General features: G+C 30.5%; 1 protein-coding gene across 1 annotated transcript in view; it reads right to left on the reverse strand.

Annotated features, from left to right (window-relative positions):
• Window positions 1-103: 103 nt before the first annotated feature.
• Window positions 104-18,527, reverse strand: part of LOC123268274 (intraflagellar transport protein 140 homolog) — a 63,727-nt gene continuing 45,303 nt past the window's right edge. Inside the window, exon 4 of the mRNA XM_044733221.1 lies at window positions 104-488. Within this exon, the coding sequence (XP_044589156.1) occupies window positions 185-488 (304 nt within the window). The 3' untranslated portion in view covers window positions 104-184. The remainder of the gene's footprint in view (window positions 489-18,527) is intronic.

Consider the following 18,527-nt stretch of genomic DNA (forward strand, 5'->3'; position numbering starts at 1 on the left):
ATAGTCGAAAAATAGCAAAATTTTTTAAAAAGTTCCGTCATGAGGACCAATGCAATAGTTAGATTTCTATGAAATCTACTAAAAAAAAGAAAGAACTAGATTATTGCAAGTTGAAATTATTCCGTTTACTTTTACAAACTGTATTACAATTTTTTCAACATTTGTTTAGTATCTACTGTTAATATTATAGTTCTTCTATTGTATTATTCTCTTCTAGGCTCATGTCCCGAGTACTGTTTTCATGATAACCGAGAGATTCTAATACCTTAAAGTTATAAAAATAACTTAATTGAATTTCTGGTTTCAAACGTTTCAATTCTTCTATTGAATTGCGTGCTTTTTCTAAATCACCCAGATTTATATAATGTTCAGTAACGGTAGAAAATAAATCGCCAATTCTAACGGATTTTTCCAAATCATTACCATAAGTATCAAGTAACTGTCGAACTTGTACCATAGCTTGCTCCGTTCCTCCACACTCAAAAAGTCTGAAATAAAAAAAGTTAAATTTACAGTTGTTATTTAGTAAATAAGTAAAATAGTCTAGTCCACAAGTGCTTCTATTGACTACTTTTTTCAGCAGTCCAGGAAAAATATGAACAGAGGTGTGTCATTCGATTCGGAATCATGTAGATGATTTAAAAAAAAAAATAAAATCCTGCTTTTAAAAATTGTAAAAGTTATAAACAATTTACTAAAAAAAATTAGGAAAAAGATTGAACTTAAAGGCCATCCCTGCAACTTCTTACTAATTCCATACCTACACTGATAAAAAATTTAGCTTGGCTCAAGAGCAAGAATCTTGAACTAAGAACACCATTTTGAAGAAAATTAGTATATTACACACCTAGGGAAGTAAAGTAAGAAATGTCTCAGATCACATGTAATTGTTGGCCGAGGCGAAGCCGAATAATATCCACAGATTCGGTAGAATCTGGCGCCAAGTTCCGTTCAAATCCGTTGTAAACGGAGCGCCAGATTACCGACTGTGTTTACTGTAAGCAGAACGGTTTTTTGAGGTTACGAAATTTTATTTAATTCTACGGTACTTTTTTTATCCAATTTGTTTATCATAACAGTAATTCATAATTTATTTCACCGTATTAATTAATTATATTCACTTATAACAATTTATTTATTTGAAATTATTAAATTTTATCAGCACATACTATAGCTCGCTCACAAATTTCGATCCTGACTTTTTGTTGATGGAGAAAGGTCAGCGCCACAGACTAGATAAAATAAAAATGTTTAGTAATCCTCCTATAGATACGCAACTACAGTTAAAAAAAGTTACCGCCAACTTGATGTATAAATTAACCGTAACTGCTGGAAGTCAACACTTACTGAGAAAGCGCTGGTTATCAGGGTATAAGTGAAAATACTCATTAGTATGACAGATTATCAGAATTTGTCTCTTTTTTTACATCGGTAGGTAATTTGTCGGTAAGAAAACGAAGCACAGTAAAAATTTTTTACTACTGACGTGACAAAAAAATCATTAATTTATAGTTAGACCGGGGAATCGAACCCGAATCGATTGGTTCCGAGCCGAGCTCACGACCAGATGAGCTATTCGAGACACATCGCGGATGTGTTTTTAGTCACTTATATCTGACACATTATTTCTATAATGTATAAAATGTAAAATTGTATTTGCAGTTATGAATATTAAGTGAGTGAATTAAATTAATTTAAAAGTTTTTTGTTTTTAGCTATGACATTGAAGTTAGCAGTCCTTTGACTATTTTGTAATTTTTTTTTAACAAATAAATTTGTTCCAAAAAATTATTTATAAAAAATTGCATTTTTAATTTTTGTAAATTTCAACATGTCAATTTTTTTTTCTAATTATTTTTTACCATAATTTACTTGTTAAAAAAAATTCTTAAAATTATCAAATGACAGCTAAATTAATTTTCATTTTTAGCTTTAAAAATGTAAAAAAATGTTTTAATAATTTATTAATAAAAACAAATATCTGAAATTATATGATGTTTAATTTTCTTGAATATAGAAATACTCTGAAATCTTTATAAAATTACTTACAAAGCATTGAAATTTTTTTTTATCGTCCTATTATTTTTCATTAATTTTTTATAAGAAATGATTGACAATTAACTTGCAAAAAACTTTTTTAAATCATAGTTTTCTAATCAACTTGAAGGTCCAAATAAATATAACTTGAAGTAACATTAATGTTTCCATAAATTTTACAGTTAAAGTTACAATAATTTTTTATTAAAAAATCATTCCAACTTAACAATAAATTTTTTATAGATTAAAAGTTGGTTAAAACTTATATTCAAATTGCGGCAGTAAATTAACGTTAAGTTAGTATACAATTTCAACACAAATTGTATTGTGATGCACCTAGTGCATCCAGCAGGTGACGCTACCTGTTTAGTCTAGTCAACAAGTTCAAAAACGTGAAAAATAGAGATAAAGGTCCTAAAAATATGAGCGATGGCTCATTCGATTCGGAATCACCTCTAGAAAAATGTTTTTGAAGGATTTTGGTGCAGGTAAAAAATTGCAATTGTTATTAACAAAATAAGATGGAAAAAAAACGATATTTCGTTTTTTGTTAATAACTCGAAAAATATTAATATTTAAGCAATTTTGAAAAAAGCCCGTTAAAGAGGAGAAAATTTCCAAGAAAAAAGTCCGTACTCCCGGAACTCTATCTCCATTATTTATAATTTTAATTTGACGTTGAAAATAGGGCTCCGCGCGGCTGTTACGGCATGCGCGCGCCGCCGCTAAAGAGAGCTCAGCAATAAAAATAATTTTTTATAACATAAAAATGTGATTTTAAAAATTTGAAAAAATTCTAGTATCTTCTTAACACTTGAAAGAATCGAGCCGCGAAGAAAAAAAGTTTAATCACCATTTTTGAAAAAGTTATCTAATTGTTAACTAACAAATTTTTTTCCCAATCTCCGTTGGCATAAACAATGGGATAAAAGGTATAAATAATTGGCCTATAAATTTTAAACTTCGTGGAGCCCTTTTGATATATATACTTTATAAGATCCTGCGATAAATTTTCATTAAAGTTTATTAATTTGTTAATTATGATTTTTTATAACTATTGAAAAATTAAAAATCTAAAAAAAGTTGATAAAAATTTTTTTTTCAACTAATATTTAGCTATGCCTGTTTTCACATTAAGCAATGGCAGTAATTAATATAGGTTATGAATTTTTTACGTAATTTGTTTATAAAATTGTTTTAAACAAATAGAGAAATTCAATATTTTTGAAAAATTTTTTTTGCTATTTGGTTGTCCACAAAAAATTATGATTTTTAAAAAAAAAAATTTTTCTTAATTTTAATTTTTAATTGTTTAAAAACGATTTTTTCATATTTCGATTGTTTAAACAATTAGTTAAGAAAAAATTTTGCTTTTAAAAATCATAATTTACACTTTTAAATATTTTGGCAAAAAAAAAATTTTTTTTATTAATTATTTAATTGTTTATTAGTTTAACAATTTGTTATAAACAAATATTGACCAACGTTATATTTTTTTCTGAAGCAGAAAAAATTATAAAACAACCATATATAAAAAGTTCCAAAAAAAATTTTCTTTTATTTATTATAATTAATTTTAATATCATACGGTACGGTAATTATCGCCACTACTTGATTTGTCAATTAAAAAATTGATATATCTTTTAAACTATCAGAGATACGATAAAGGACATTCAGGTCTTTTTTATAGAGAATGAATTTTTCTTTCAGATGGATCTAAGATCAAGTTCGTATCTATTGTTTATTAGCTATTACATGCATTTGTTTATAAAAATTCTGTATTTTTTGACTTTTTCGTATCTTTTGTGATCTTTAACTTGTTAAATTATGCAGATACAGCAAAAACCTTCAAAACAATTTTGTTAAGGGATTAATTTTCTAACATATTAATTGTTAATCATACTTTTATTGCTAATTGTTTAAACAATATACTTACTGTGTTTGGTGTTCATTTGACTGGAGCTCCGTTGAACATAAATGTATTCTATTTTATTATGTAAAAAATCAAAATTCTTTTTGTGTATATTATTTAAAATTGTTCCCGTGATTTCCTAAACAGTTTAATAGACTTTTCATCGAGATTCTACTTATTTATTGTAATTTTCATCCCAAATTTCTTGTTTTTATTTTATACTATTTTATTAATCTATTTAAAAAATAACTTTTTTTCGGTTAAAGTATATAAGATTTTTATAATAATGAATTAAGGTGGTTGAATAATAATAAAATTTGTTCGATTACATTTATTATCTTTATTTTTATCCTTTACAGTATTGCAAATAGTTTTACGGTTTTATTTTATATTTGACGTTTTCTTTTTTTTTTCAAAGGAGAAATTCGTGAAGTACTTGGCTCATCAACGTTAGAAGTCCGAGAGACTTCCACCGTTTCTTCAACTGCATTATCCTCTTCTATTTGATCTTCTTCTTCCTTTTCTCCTTCTTCTTCTTCTTCTTCTTCTTCTGAATCAGTATCATCTAATCCATAGATCGATCGTTTGAATTTCTCGTAAGCTAATCGTTTTGTATTTCGCTTTTCTAACTCTTTTTCCGAAATATAATCAAAATCATCATCATCATCTTCTTCATCTTCGTTGGCGTTTTCAGTAAAGTTGAACCAGGTCAGTAGCATTTGAACAGCTCTCCCCTTTACATTCTTTACATGCTCTAGTACACTTCATCCCAGCTTTTTTGCAACTACAATTTTTGCTGCAATTTGAAGTTGAGCAGCTGCAGTGTACCAGTTTCAGTAAATCTATTGGTGCCAAAGGTTCTGTGGTTCTAATCGGTAGAAAGAGAGTTTCTGTTTTCTGCCATCCCCAGTCTTCAGGATTTTTAAATTACCAAGCCATGTCTGCACTTGATAATAAGCTCTTAAAGAATGTTGATGTGTAGCAGAAGCTGTTGGTGGTAAAGTTGCCAAATTTACTGCGGTAGAGTTTGTGACACCAGTTGAGAAGCGTTCGATTCTGCACTGGTTAATCGTATCTTCTTTAGCTGCAAATAATTTCAGCATAACTCGCTCTCCAGCTTCTTTTATCTCGCTGACTGACGATTGAGAGTTATAAAACTTTTCTACTTCCTGTTTCAAAATTGGGTCTTTCTGGATGCATTCCAGTAAGCTGTGTTTACCTTTTCTAAAGATGGAACTTACTGTATCACACCCGGTGAAAGCATGGCTAAATAGTAACAAATTCTTAAATTTAGCGTTTTTATCAGCTTCGTAAATTACATCTGGTGTTTTTAAAATCTTTGGCTTCCACATAGCTATATATTTGTCACTAGGTGCTAAATCGATAATCATTGCAGCCAATTGTTTGAAGGTTTTTTGCTGTATCTGCATAATTTAACAAGTTAAAGATCACAAAAGATACGAAAAAGTCAAAAAAATACAGAATTTTTATAAACAAATGCATGTAATAGCTAATAAACAATAGATACGAACTTGATCTTAGATCCATCTGAAAGAAAAATTCATTCTCTATAAAAAAGACCTGAATGTCCTTTATCGTATCTCTGATAGTTTAAAAGATATATCAATTTTTTAATTGACAAATCAAGTAGTGGCGATAATTACCGTACCGTATGATATTAAAATTAATTATAATAAATAAAAGAAAATTTTTTTTGGAACTTTTTTATATATGGCTGTTTTTATAATTTTTTTCTGCTTCAGAAAAAAAATATAACGTTGGTCAATATTTGTTTATAACAAATTGTTAAACTAATAAACAATTAAATAATTAATAAAAAAAATTTTTTTTTTGCCAAAATATTTAAAAGTGTAAATTATGATTTTTAAAAGCAAAATTTTTTCTTAACTAATTGTTTAAACAATCGAAATATGAAAAAATCGTTTTAAACAATTAAAAATTAAAATTAAGAAAAATTTTTTTTTTTTTTAAAATCATAATTTTTTGTGGACAACCAAATAGCAAAAAAAAATTTTTCAAAAATATTGAATTTCTCTATTTGTTTAAAACAATTTTATAAACAAATTACGTAAAAAATTCATAACCTATATTAATTACTGCCATTGCTTAATGTGAAAACAGGCATAGCTAAATATTAGTTGAAAAAATTTTTATCAACTTTTTAGATTTTTAATTTTTCAATAGTTATAAAAATCATAATTAACAAATTAATAAACTTTAATGAAAATTTATCGCAGGATCTTATAAAGTATATATATCAAAAGGGCTCCACGAAGTTTAAAATTTATAGGCCAATTATTTATACCTTTTATCCCATTGTTTATGCCAACGGAGATTGGGAAAAAATTTGTTAGTTAACAATTAGATAACTTTTTCAAAAATGGTGATTAAACTTTTTTTTCTTCGCGGCTCGATTCTTTCAAGTGTTAAGAAGATACTAGAATTTTTCAAATTTTTAAAATCACATTTTATGTTATAAAAAATTATTTTTATTGGTGAGCTCTCTTTAGCGTCGGCAAGCCCATGCCGTAACAGCCGCGCGGAGCCCTATTTTCAACGTCAAATTAAAATTATAAATAATGGAGATAGAGTTCCGGGAGTACGGACTTTTTTCTTGGAAATTTTCTCCTCTTTAACGGGCTTTTTTCAAAATTGCTTAAATATTAATATTTTTCGAGTTATTAACAAAAAACGAAATATCGTTTTTTTTCCATCTTATTTTGTTAATAACAATTGCAATTTTTTACCTGCACCAAAATCCTTCAAAAACATTTTTCTAGAGGTGATTCCGAATCGAATGAGCCATCGCTCATATTTTTAGGACCTTTATCTCTATTTTTCACGTTTTTGAACTTGTTGACTAGACTAGTTATTAGAGCGCTATCTATTATGAGAGCGTGAATTCAAACGAAATATTCAAATTAGTAAATATTAAATGATTAAAATTAGTTAAATTTTATATTCGAAGTAAATATTCAAATCATTTATTTCATGCTTTTACTCTTACCAGTTGTAATAAACATCTTTTGGTTAACTCTATTTTATTTACAAAAGAAAATAAAATAAAATAAGGGAAAAACATATTTCGGTACAAAAGGACATTGTAACCGAATTTTCAGAACCCATAAAAGGTACTTGAGTAATTCAAGGACTATTTCTCGCCACATGGAATTTAAAACCCTATGAGGAAAAGTCGTAAAAGACACGTGTGAAACTCAATAAACCCTTGTTCTAAAAGTAACAAAGAATAATAAAAAACCATATGTAACTAAACAAAAATAATATTGTTAAATAACATTTACTGTTAAAATCTAACTTTATATAATATTGTAGTTAAGCAAAATTGAGTTAAAATAATTAATAATTATTATCTTGTATTTAATTTATAATTAATAATTATTATTTAATTAATTTACCATTAATTTACTATTAATTTATTATTGAATCATTATTTAATTATTATCTATATATATATAAGAGATTTCCACCTATATATTGACTCATCACGATATCTCTGAAACCATAAAGCGTAGAGACTTGAAATTTGGTAGGAATATTCCTTTCGCCGTGTAAAGGTCAGCTAAGAACGGATTTTACGAAATTCCACCTACAAGGGGGGTTGCGGGGGCGTTGACAATGGAAAATTCCCATTTTTAAACTATAGCTCCTATTGACTCCAAATTTGGCAGGAATCTCCTATATGTGATGTAGAAATTCAAGAGTGGATTTAATGACAGCCTACTCCCAATACGGATTGTGGGGGTGGGTATTAACAATGACAATTTTTAATTTTCAAGCTATAGCTCCTACAGACTCCAATTAAGTAGGAATTTTCTCTAAGAGATGTAGAAATAATATACGAACGAATTTTAAGATACCTCACAGGAGTTTGCGGGGGTGGATGTTAACAATTAAAATTTTTAATTTCCAAGCTATAGCTCTTATAGACTCCAAATTTGGTAAGAATCTTCTATGTGATGTAGAAATAATCTAAGAGCGGATTTTACGACGAATCACCCCCAATAAGGATTGCGGGGGTGGGTGTTGACAAAAAAAAATCTTAATTTCCAAAACATAGCTTCTAAAAGGCGTAAATTTGGTAGGAATCTTTTATTTGTCATGTAGAGATCATCTCAAAACGGATTTCAATAAATTCTACTTCCGACAGGGATTGCGGGGGTGGGTGTTAGAATTTCAAATTTCCATTTCCAAACTGTAACTTCTACAAACTTGAAATTAGGTAGGAATCTTTCATTTGTCATGAGATCATCTCAAAACGGATCCCAAAAAATTCTACTTCCGATAGGGATTGCGGGGGTGGGTGTCAAAATCTAAAATTTTAATTTCCAAACTGTAACTCCTGCAGATTCTAAATTTGGTAGGAATCTTCGTGTACGATGTCAAGTTCAGCTGAGAATGGATTTTCTCGAATTCTAACCCCAAAAGGGATGGTGGGGGCGTTAACAATGAAAATTTCTCATTTCCAATCGATAGTTTTTATAGACTCGAAGTTTTGTTGAAATCTTTTATTTATAATGTAGAAATTATCTCGAATAGGATCTTACGAAATTCCTCCCCCACATAGAAGTGCGGGAGTAATAATTGTCAAAAAATTCATATTCTTTAAATACAGTTCCTACAAATATAAAATTTGATAGAATCTGAAGAGAAACAGGCAAATACCGAGATGGCCTCCAAGGTCAACGGATTTAAATATTTTTCTTTCTTAATAGTGATATTTTCTTACAACAATCGTCTCGTTGGCAGCGGCAAAAAAGTCGACTAAGAATTTTACATACATTTTTTTTTGCTGATCACATAACCGATGAATTGTTCTTATTACGGGATCGCGAAAATGTAACAGATTAAAAGCATTGCATTTTCTAAACACATGAGATATAGAAAAAAAATTTGGCTACTCATTTTAAGAAAATTCGTAAAAAACAAGTACAAATAATTTTCTATGTATAATTGATGTTACGGAAGAAATTTTAATTAACAGCGAAATTCGTCACAATTTAAGCTAGGCAGATTTCAACTTCACTTATGAAACCTGCAATTACTTTAACTAAAACTCACAATGCTCATTTAAAATTTTTTTTCTTCGTGTCAATTAATATTCATTTTTGGAAGAAAGCCACGGGAATGTTATAGTGATTGCACATTGAAAGTTTTAATGAATTTTAGCTAGAATAATCATGTGGACACAATATACAGACCAATTTGATGGAATTTGGAATCTGTGCAAGTCAAAACAATCTTCCAATTAAATTTCAAATCTAGATCTAAAAATACAATTCTATAAAGCGCCCAGCGGAGCGGGCGGGTAACAGCTAGTTTTATATAATTAAACGATAATGTCTATTCTTTTATACATGATAATAATTAAATTGACTTATAATTTTATTATAAAATCCGATTGTAAAATAATAGAAATAATATTTAATTCAAGTTATTAATTAGTCAAACTCAAACATTAATCCAACATATTATAAACAATATAATATATATATTTTCATGTTATAGTTTATTATAATTTTTATTGTAATTTAATTTCAAGTTAATTATAAGTTAATTTTTATTATAAATAGATTTTAAAAGGATCTGTTAAATTAATAAAAATAGTTAAATAAACATAATGACTGTATTGCTAAAAGTGTATATTAGTGAAGTCTAACTTTCAGGCCAATAGGCTGAAATAAATATATATAGATATAGAGAAAATACATGTTAGTATATAAGGATCATTTATATGTAGTAGAAAATGTGTGTGCTTATGTATTCCTTAGAGTGGATGTATGTATGGAAGTTATGGTGGGAGAAGAACGGAGTTTGCAGCTCTTCGGAAAAACTATGTAACGACACTTCTCACCGAGAGCTTAGATTGCTAAGATCACGTCATTGTAAACCTCAATTTCATATTTTGAAGCTTTTTAATATTTTGTCAACTTGAATAATAAATTGAAACCAACTAAATAATTTTGATCAAAATTAATTAAATAACGTCTAAATAGAATTCTTTTATTTAAAATGATTCCTTTCCCGCGCTGAAACCGAGTATCTTAATACTCACGGGCGAAAGAACTACAGTAAGTAAAGTTTTCAATAAATAAAAATAACATCCACTAGATGGAAGCATAACAGTATATAAGTTTTACTGTACAAGTTTTGGAGTGAACTTAACGTTAACTTTGACTAAACTTTCTATACTACAAGTATTTTTATAGTAAGTGTGGCTATCAGGGTAGTATCTTGATTTTTACGATGCTGCCGTCTACAGAATACAATTTGAATTATTAAAAATTACGATGTTATTTAGTAAATTTTTTTTTCCGTAAGAGCAAGTGAATAAGGACACATACTATATGTTTTAATAAAAGAGAGACAGAGTCCAGTAGTTTGCGACACCACCACCGAAAGATGACCAACTACTTTATAGAGGGTCTTATTCAGTGAATTCAGATCGTGAGCAGAAATGTTCCTTTCCCCAAGCGAAATAACACGGTGCGTAATGCTGGGTGGGGATTTTTCTGCTCACGATCTGGCTTCACTGGTCTTATTATGTGACTGAACAGAAAATTTTGAGGTTCCCTCCGATAGCGTAAGGGGATAAACCTTGGGCTTGTGGTGGAGAGGGCATCGGGTTCGATTCCTCGGTGATACAGAATTATTTTTTCGGTGACCTTAGCTTCTTTGTAATTTGAGTGATAGAAATTTACGATGTTGCATCGTATAAATTACGATGTTTGAGTTCTGGTCCGGCACTACAATGTCCTATACTAAAAATTACGATGTTTTCATCGTAATTTTTCGTACAATTTTCTTTCCGTGTATACACGGAAAAAATGAAACACGGCTGGTTACTGTGCTACACAAGAATGAGCGATAAGTATACAAAAAAAGTTCTTAGCACATTACTAGATCATGTGATAATAAGAATGAGTCGTTTTTACATATGACTGAGTATTGTTCAGCACAGTAACCATTCCTATGTTGTACATTACACTACAAACACGAGTGCTTCTGATGTTCACAGTCCCTGTTAGCTTTTATAGTCCAGTCATTATAGTAAGTTCACCTCGGAATTCGAGATACCCAGCTGTAAGTCTGTAAATACTTGTATATTAATACCCTAAAAGTTGTCTCAAAACCTACATATGGTAGGGTGTACGCAACTATTAAATTTCAAGGTCAAAGGTCACAAAAATCGGTTTTTTGCGCTTTTTTTGTAAATATCTCATTTCCTATGGGTTTTTTGCTATTTGTATTCATTATCAATATTGTAGAATACAAAATTTTCCACAAATTTTGTTGAAAAAAATTTTTTATACGGTGAACCGTTTTCGAGATATAGGGCGGAGAGCGCGTGGTCACAGCATCACTTCAGGTCAACCGGTGCCTCCGGTCGAAAACGCGCCATATATAGTTGATGAACTATCGATAAATCAATGATTACAAATATTTGTCAATTTTTATTAACTATTATATTATATTTTATCATTTTTTTTTCTAACCTATCCACTTTTTATTCAGTATTAATACTAATTAATATTAATAACTTCTTACATAATGAAAAAAAAAAAAAAAAACAAATAAATTATGAATTAATCTTTTTATTAAAGTATATCATTCAATACATTTATTTTTATTAAAAGTAAAAAAATGGAATAAAGGGTACAAAAACTACAATTTATAATTTTAATCATCTTCTTCCTCTTCATCGTCGTCTTCCGGCTGCTGGTAAATTTCAAACTGGTCTTCATTATCGTCTTCAACGACATTTATCTCAAGTTCTTCCCTGATTTCGGGGTCAAAGGTTTCATCTTCGTTAATGTCGCTCTGATATGGTAGAACATTGAGACAAGCTTGCCCATTACATTGGCCACAAGCTAAAGAGCATTGCAAGCCCGCTTTCCTGCATCCGCATCGCGAACCACAACCACTCTTGCAGTTGCAGAAAATTGTATTTACCAAATCTTCTGGAGCAGGTGGTAAAATTGTCATGATAGGCTCCAGAAAATCGTTTCGCATTGCCCAACCCCATACCTGGAATTCCAAATTATGCCCTAACCAAGTTTGAACTTGATAATATACACGTTTGAAATGTTGATGAGCAGCTGCACTTGTTGGTGGAATATTTGAAAGCTGCACAGGTTTATTAAGTTTTGTAGACTTGACGTAATGCATATAACGAAGATGATTGAGACTTTTCACAGATTTCAGAGCATTATAGACTGCCAATAAGGTTTGAGTTCCACTCTCTAATAATCTCTGGGCCGAACAATTTTCTTCCTCAAATGCTGCAGCTAGTTCATACAAATTTGTCAGTTTCTCAAAAACTTTTAAAAATGATTTTTTTCCCTTTTTAAAAAGCGCAGAAGTTGTGTCACAGTCACTTAATGCGTGCAGAAATAAAATATGTGTTTTGGAATGAGGATAATTATCAAAACTTTTAGTCGAGTATATCTCCGTTTTTACATTTCCTTTCCCAACTTTTTTAAAGAAAATTTATTGTTCGTAAGACAGTGTACGCCCAATTAAAATGACAAGTAAATCAATATCTTGTCCTATTATAACTGCAGTTTTTTCAGACTTTGATTCTTCAATTGCAGTTTCAACAATAAGAACATCCGCATCATCTCTGGCTTGTTTAGTAGTAATATTCGCAGCTTGTAATTTTGAAATTAACATATTAATGAGCAAATCTTTGTTATTTCGATTTGAAAAGAATTTTTCTTGAGTAACTGCTACAACCATTGTTTCATCGAAACAGACTTCATACGTTTTTGAAAGTGCAGCAGTTCTTTTCTGCATAGCTTTTACATAGCTTTTACGTTCTTACTGTAGTCTGAATATCCGTCAAATACAACAATTATTTTGGAACTGTAATGCCTTTGTAAATAATTCATGCATTTATCAAAAATAATAGAAAAAGTATCTTCTCTGCTCCATATAACATGATGAAGAAGAATTCCGCCATCAATAATAAACGTCACATTATTTTTATTGAGAACAAAATCAATTGGGCTCATGTTGTCATACAATGACGATTTTGTTGTTTTTCTCATGCCATCATTATCAAATAGAGCTGTTGGATACGGACTCAATTCATATTGAAGATATTCTTCAAGATTACTTTCCAATTGTTTGCTGACAGTAATTCTTTGGAAGAGTAATAATGGATCCACTGCAACTTTACAATAATTTATTTTCACAGATTTGTTAACACTGGAAAGCGGCATTACTTTTTCGGAGCGTTTCAACTTTATTTCATTAAATGATAAGCCGGTGATCTTCTTCATAGACTCTAATCCAATTTCGTAAGCTCTGTGGTAGTTAATTTGCTCATTTCCAATAATTCCAGAAGCTATTGATATTAACTGCGTAGTATTTGAAAAAGGATCATGGAGTTTAAACCAATCAAATAGTATATTTACGTCAGCATTGTCTTTTTTGCATTCTTGAGTCTCTGGAATCTACGTGTTGCTCGGTCGACTCCAAGGAGATATTACAGAACTTCTCCATTTCCTCACAAATAGTATTTGTGGCGTACATAGCATATACCCATTTACACAAAACACTTTCTTTCGTACTTCGACCACAAGATACTCCTTCTTCGGTTTTCATGGATTTCATGAGACTTTGTTCGATGACCATATCTGTCCATGTACCTGAATTATATTTTTCTGTTCGTTTCACTGTGAAGAATCCATTTCTGAAATTCTCATAAGTTTGCTCACCTATAGTTTCTTCCAGCTTGAGCATATCTTGCAGATACAGATGGGCTGATTTTGCATATAAGAAGTGACCACTGGCGTGAAAATATGGCAGCATTCTACGCACTGCATCAAGGTGTTCTTGGAAAAGCCCAAGTCTTTCAACGCGAACAAAATCAAGTGCTATTGTAACCATTTTGAAATATTGCACCCACAATTGTGCTGTTGGACCTCGAGCTTTCAAATCATCCAGTTTGTCCAGAAATGTTGAAAGAAAAATGTTTGAGTTATCCATATATCCTTCTACGTTTGAGTAGGATACATCTCGAGAAGTGATTTGCTGTATTAACTCATCCAACGTACTATCTTCAATCTTCATGTCTTCAAAAATGATCTTTGATAATGCAAGTCGTACCAATATATGGCCTCTGATGCTTCTTGAGTAATCGTGACCGCTCAGAATCTTGTCAACAGAATTCGGTGCGTATATTTTATTACCAAGAGCTTCCTTAAGGCCACTTCCGTCCATTATGTATCCTATGCTTCGAAGAAAAGACATGAGCATATGGAATCCTCCTAATTTCACAACGACTTTACATAAGTTTGAGCTAGAATCTGATGTGTAGATTGGCAATATCGAGAGCGCAAAGTAAAGTTCTGTAAATTTTGTCTACATTACTGGCAGGATGATCGATAAAAGGAAGAAACATAACCTGAGATATTGAAAAATTCATTTTATTTTTAGTGAGCTGCTCAAGATAACCGTTCCACCCTGGCAACGATGCAATATCCCTCCATTTTCCGTATAACCACAAAAAATCAGTTCCGTTGATTGTATTTTTTGTTAGTGCTCGACCGTCATGCAGATTTTCAACTTGAACTTTACTGTATCCAGGTACGACTGGTTTATCGTAAACTTGTAAATATACATGTGATATGGCTGCCAACTCTTTCGCTTTTGGTTTGGTTGTACATTTTTGTATCCGCTCATCGTAGAGAACAGCATTTTTTGGAGTTACTATCTTAATAATCCCCATAACATGAAGAGTATTGTTACCATCAAGAGTCTAGACATTTATATCGGCATTGTCTCCAACATATTGTACAAGTGCACCTGACTCTGATGATAAAATACGAGGCTGTGGGTGATAAACTGCTGAAACTTCATACTGTACTGTATTACTATAAGAAGCTGCAAATCCCAAACTAGATAAAATATCCAATAGTCTTTTAGATCCATATCTTCTTTGAAGAAATACAGAAAAGCTCAAAAGTAACTGTGATGAAAAAGAACGTTCCCGTATGGCAGTCATAATTGCATGGCTTATTGAAGTACATTTTGTTTTTAAATGATCAATTTGTCCTTTCCTGTTTTTGAAGATGACTTCTTCTAGGAAATGCAATAAAGTTTTTGGAATTTCTTGATTAACATTATCCAACATTTTACTAGGAGGTGGATAAGATTTAGTTTCAACTATAGATGTTCGGATATCTTCTCTAATAATTGCTGCTGCAGCTTCTACAATACGTGACTGAATAAAGTAGTCAGTACTTGTCTCGGATAGCTTAACTGGAGAGCCCTTGGCGCGTAACCGAGAGATCTGGGTTCGATTCCCAGTCTGGGCTGTCTGATTATTTTTTTCAATTACGGAAAAAATTCCCACTGAGTAGGTCCCCCCCTTTCCCCTATCCGTTCTTTCCCAACTCCCTTAAAAAAATTTGCTTTAATATGGCTTTTTAATATTTCGCAAAAAACCGATTTTTGTGAAATTTGACCTTGAAATTTAATAGTTGCGTACACCCTACCATATGTAGGTTTTGAGACAACTTTTAGGGTGTCAATATACAAGTATTTACAGACTTACAGCTGGGTATTTCGAATTCCGAGATTCTTACCTAATTTAAGCTTAAATGACTGGACTATTAGGACAATACAGATTCTCGTGAGCAGAAGAATCCTTACTCTATAAAATAAGTATGAGCACTGCGCAAGTGTACGAACCAGTCACCTGACAAACATTTCTCATTCTCGTGCAGCACAGTAACCATTCCTGTGCTAAATGAGAACTGTTGCTGTGGATCACACGACTAAGTAGCTACAGCCAACTAAATGAATTGCCGCTTATTCTAAAATTAAAATTTATAAAAGTTTAAATATGTATGTAACTATTTTTTGTTTATTTATTTATATTCTTTCTATTAATTTAACTTATTGTATTGTACTATTGTGAAAACTGTACACGGAAAAAAAATCCCATGAAAAATTACTATAGTAACATCGTAAACCAGGACTAGACTTTCAGAATCTCGATTTTTACGATGCATCCGTCTACAGAATACAATTTGAATTATTGAAAATTACGATGTTATTCAGTAAATTTTTTTTCCGTAAGAGCAAGTGAATAAGGACGCATACTATCCTAATATAAAATTGAGATGAAATGTATGTGGCATCAAACTATTCGTAACGTGATTGGTCGAATATATCATAAGCATGAAAATATATGCAAATGCTATAGTCAGGCGCGCGTTTGCGCGCGCAAATTCAATTTCTAGTATGTTTTAATAAAAGAGAGACAGAGTCTAGTAGTTTGCGATGCCACCACCAAAAGATGACTAACTACTGTATCGAGGGTCTTATTATGTGACTGAACAGAAACTTTAGATATTCCCTCCGATAGCGTGAGGAGATAAACCTTGGACTTGAGGCGAAGAGGACACCGGGTTCGATTCTTGGATGATACAGAATTATTTTTTCGGTGACCTAAACTACTTTTTAATTTGAGTGATAGAAATTTACGATGTTGCATCGTATAAATTACGATTTTTGAGTTCTGGTCCGGCACTGCAATGTCCTATACTAAAAATTACGATGTTTTCATTGTAATTTTTCGTACAATTTATAAAGATGTACTAAAATTTTAAATGATTAATTCCATAAGAATATATATATATAAAATTTAAGAACGTTGATAAATATTTAAGTTTTTTTTTCTACAAAAATTGAAAAGTTATTTTCGATTGCTAAAAATGTAAATAATACAACTGTGAAATTTCTATTTTTTAAATGTCAGTTTAAAAATTGACGTCAGTTTATACACTTTTTATCTGGTCTATTTAATTAATCCATCATATGCAGAATTCGAAATAAATTTTATTTTATTTTATTTTTTTTTTTTTTTAAATCACTGATGATAGTTCAGAAACATACAACCGTATTAAATCTTAATATATTTTTAAAAAATTAAAGAATGATTATTATTTATAATTAAGAGTTCTATATTTCAAAGCCATTATCCCCGATCCAAATTGATGTTAGACTAATTTTTAAATTTTACATTAAATTTTTATTTATTAAATTTATTTTCACCACTTTTATTGTCGGTATGAACACTCAATACCGTCTTCGAGTGAATATATCTAATAATTAAAAATTTTTTTATTTTTAATTAAGATTAAGCAAAGAAGTTAATTTTTTTACTCAGTGAAACTATTTTCGGTCACCAAAAAAATAACTCGGAAAATGCTCAGACCAGGAATCGAACCTGGATCTTTTGGTGTCGCGCCAACTGCTCTACCCTTGAGCTATCCGAGACACCGATCTTCGGAAAAAATAGTAAAAATTATTTATAATAATAAATTAATTTTATTATATTGTGATTTCTATTTGTAAACTATAATAAATATAATTATAAAAATATGAGTTAATATTATAAATATTTACAAATGCAATAAGTTTCGTTTTTTTTTTTTACTATTATTACAATGTGATCCACAGCAACAGTTCTCATTTAGCACAGGAATGGTTACTGTGCTGCACGAGAATGATAAACGTTTGTCAGGTGATTGGTTCGTACGCTTGCGCAATACTCATACTTATTTTATATAGTAAGGGTTCTTCTGCTCACGAGAATCTGTATTGTCCTAAAAGCTAACAGCAACTGTGAACATGAGAATCACGTGTTTCAGTGCAATGAGAATCGTGTTTTCATCGTAATGTGCAACATAGGAATGGTTACTGTGCTGAACAATACTCAGTTATATGTAAAAACGACTCATTCTTATTATCACATGATCTAGTAATGTGCTAAGAACTTTTTTTATATACTTATCGTTCGTTCTTGTATAGCACAGTAATCAGTCGTGTTTCATTTTTTACGTATACTATTTTTTTGCTCGACGAAGGCAGAAAGCTGCACCCTGAATAAAAAAAAGTTGCAACTTCGCTTACCGCAGCGGGCCGAAATTTGACGCTTTCTCCCCGCCGAGCAAAAAAAATAATAAATTTCTTGAAGCAAGAAGAAATATTCTTAAACCAAGAAAATTTTCTCGACTCAAGAATTTTTCCTCTTGACTCAAGAAATGGTATTCTTGGTTCAAAATTCTTAGTCTTGAGTCAAGTTAAATTTTTTATTTATTTGTTATTTCGAGCTCTCCGAGCTCAAAAATTAGCTGTACTAAGCTTTTGAGCTCTTCAAGCTCAAAAGTCTATTGGAAGTTATATATAAAACAGTATTTTTTGAATTTTCAAACCGCAATAACGTCTGAATGGATGAACCGATTTTCACGCACTTAGCAGCATTCCACGCAGTTTTTTGAATCCTATGATTAACTTTTGAACACAAACTGATCAGACCAAAAAATTTAGAGAAATTAAAAAAATTCACTTTTTCTGAATTTTTTCGACAACGATAACTCACGAACCAATCAACCGATTTTCATGTTATTGGCAGCGATCGACGAAGTTTTTTAAGCTTTAATAATTATTTCATTTTATCAAAAACGATGCGAAAAGAAATAAAGTTATGTAAAAAAAAAAACACTTTTTTCGAAATTTTTCG

Source organism: Cotesia glomerata, linkage group LG7, assembly GCF_020080835.1.
Source record: "Cotesia glomerata isolate CgM1 linkage group LG7, MPM_Cglom_v2.3, whole genome shotgun sequence".
Classification (NCBI taxonomy): Eukaryota; Metazoa; Arthropoda; class Insecta; order Hymenoptera; family Braconidae; genus Cotesia; species Cotesia glomerata.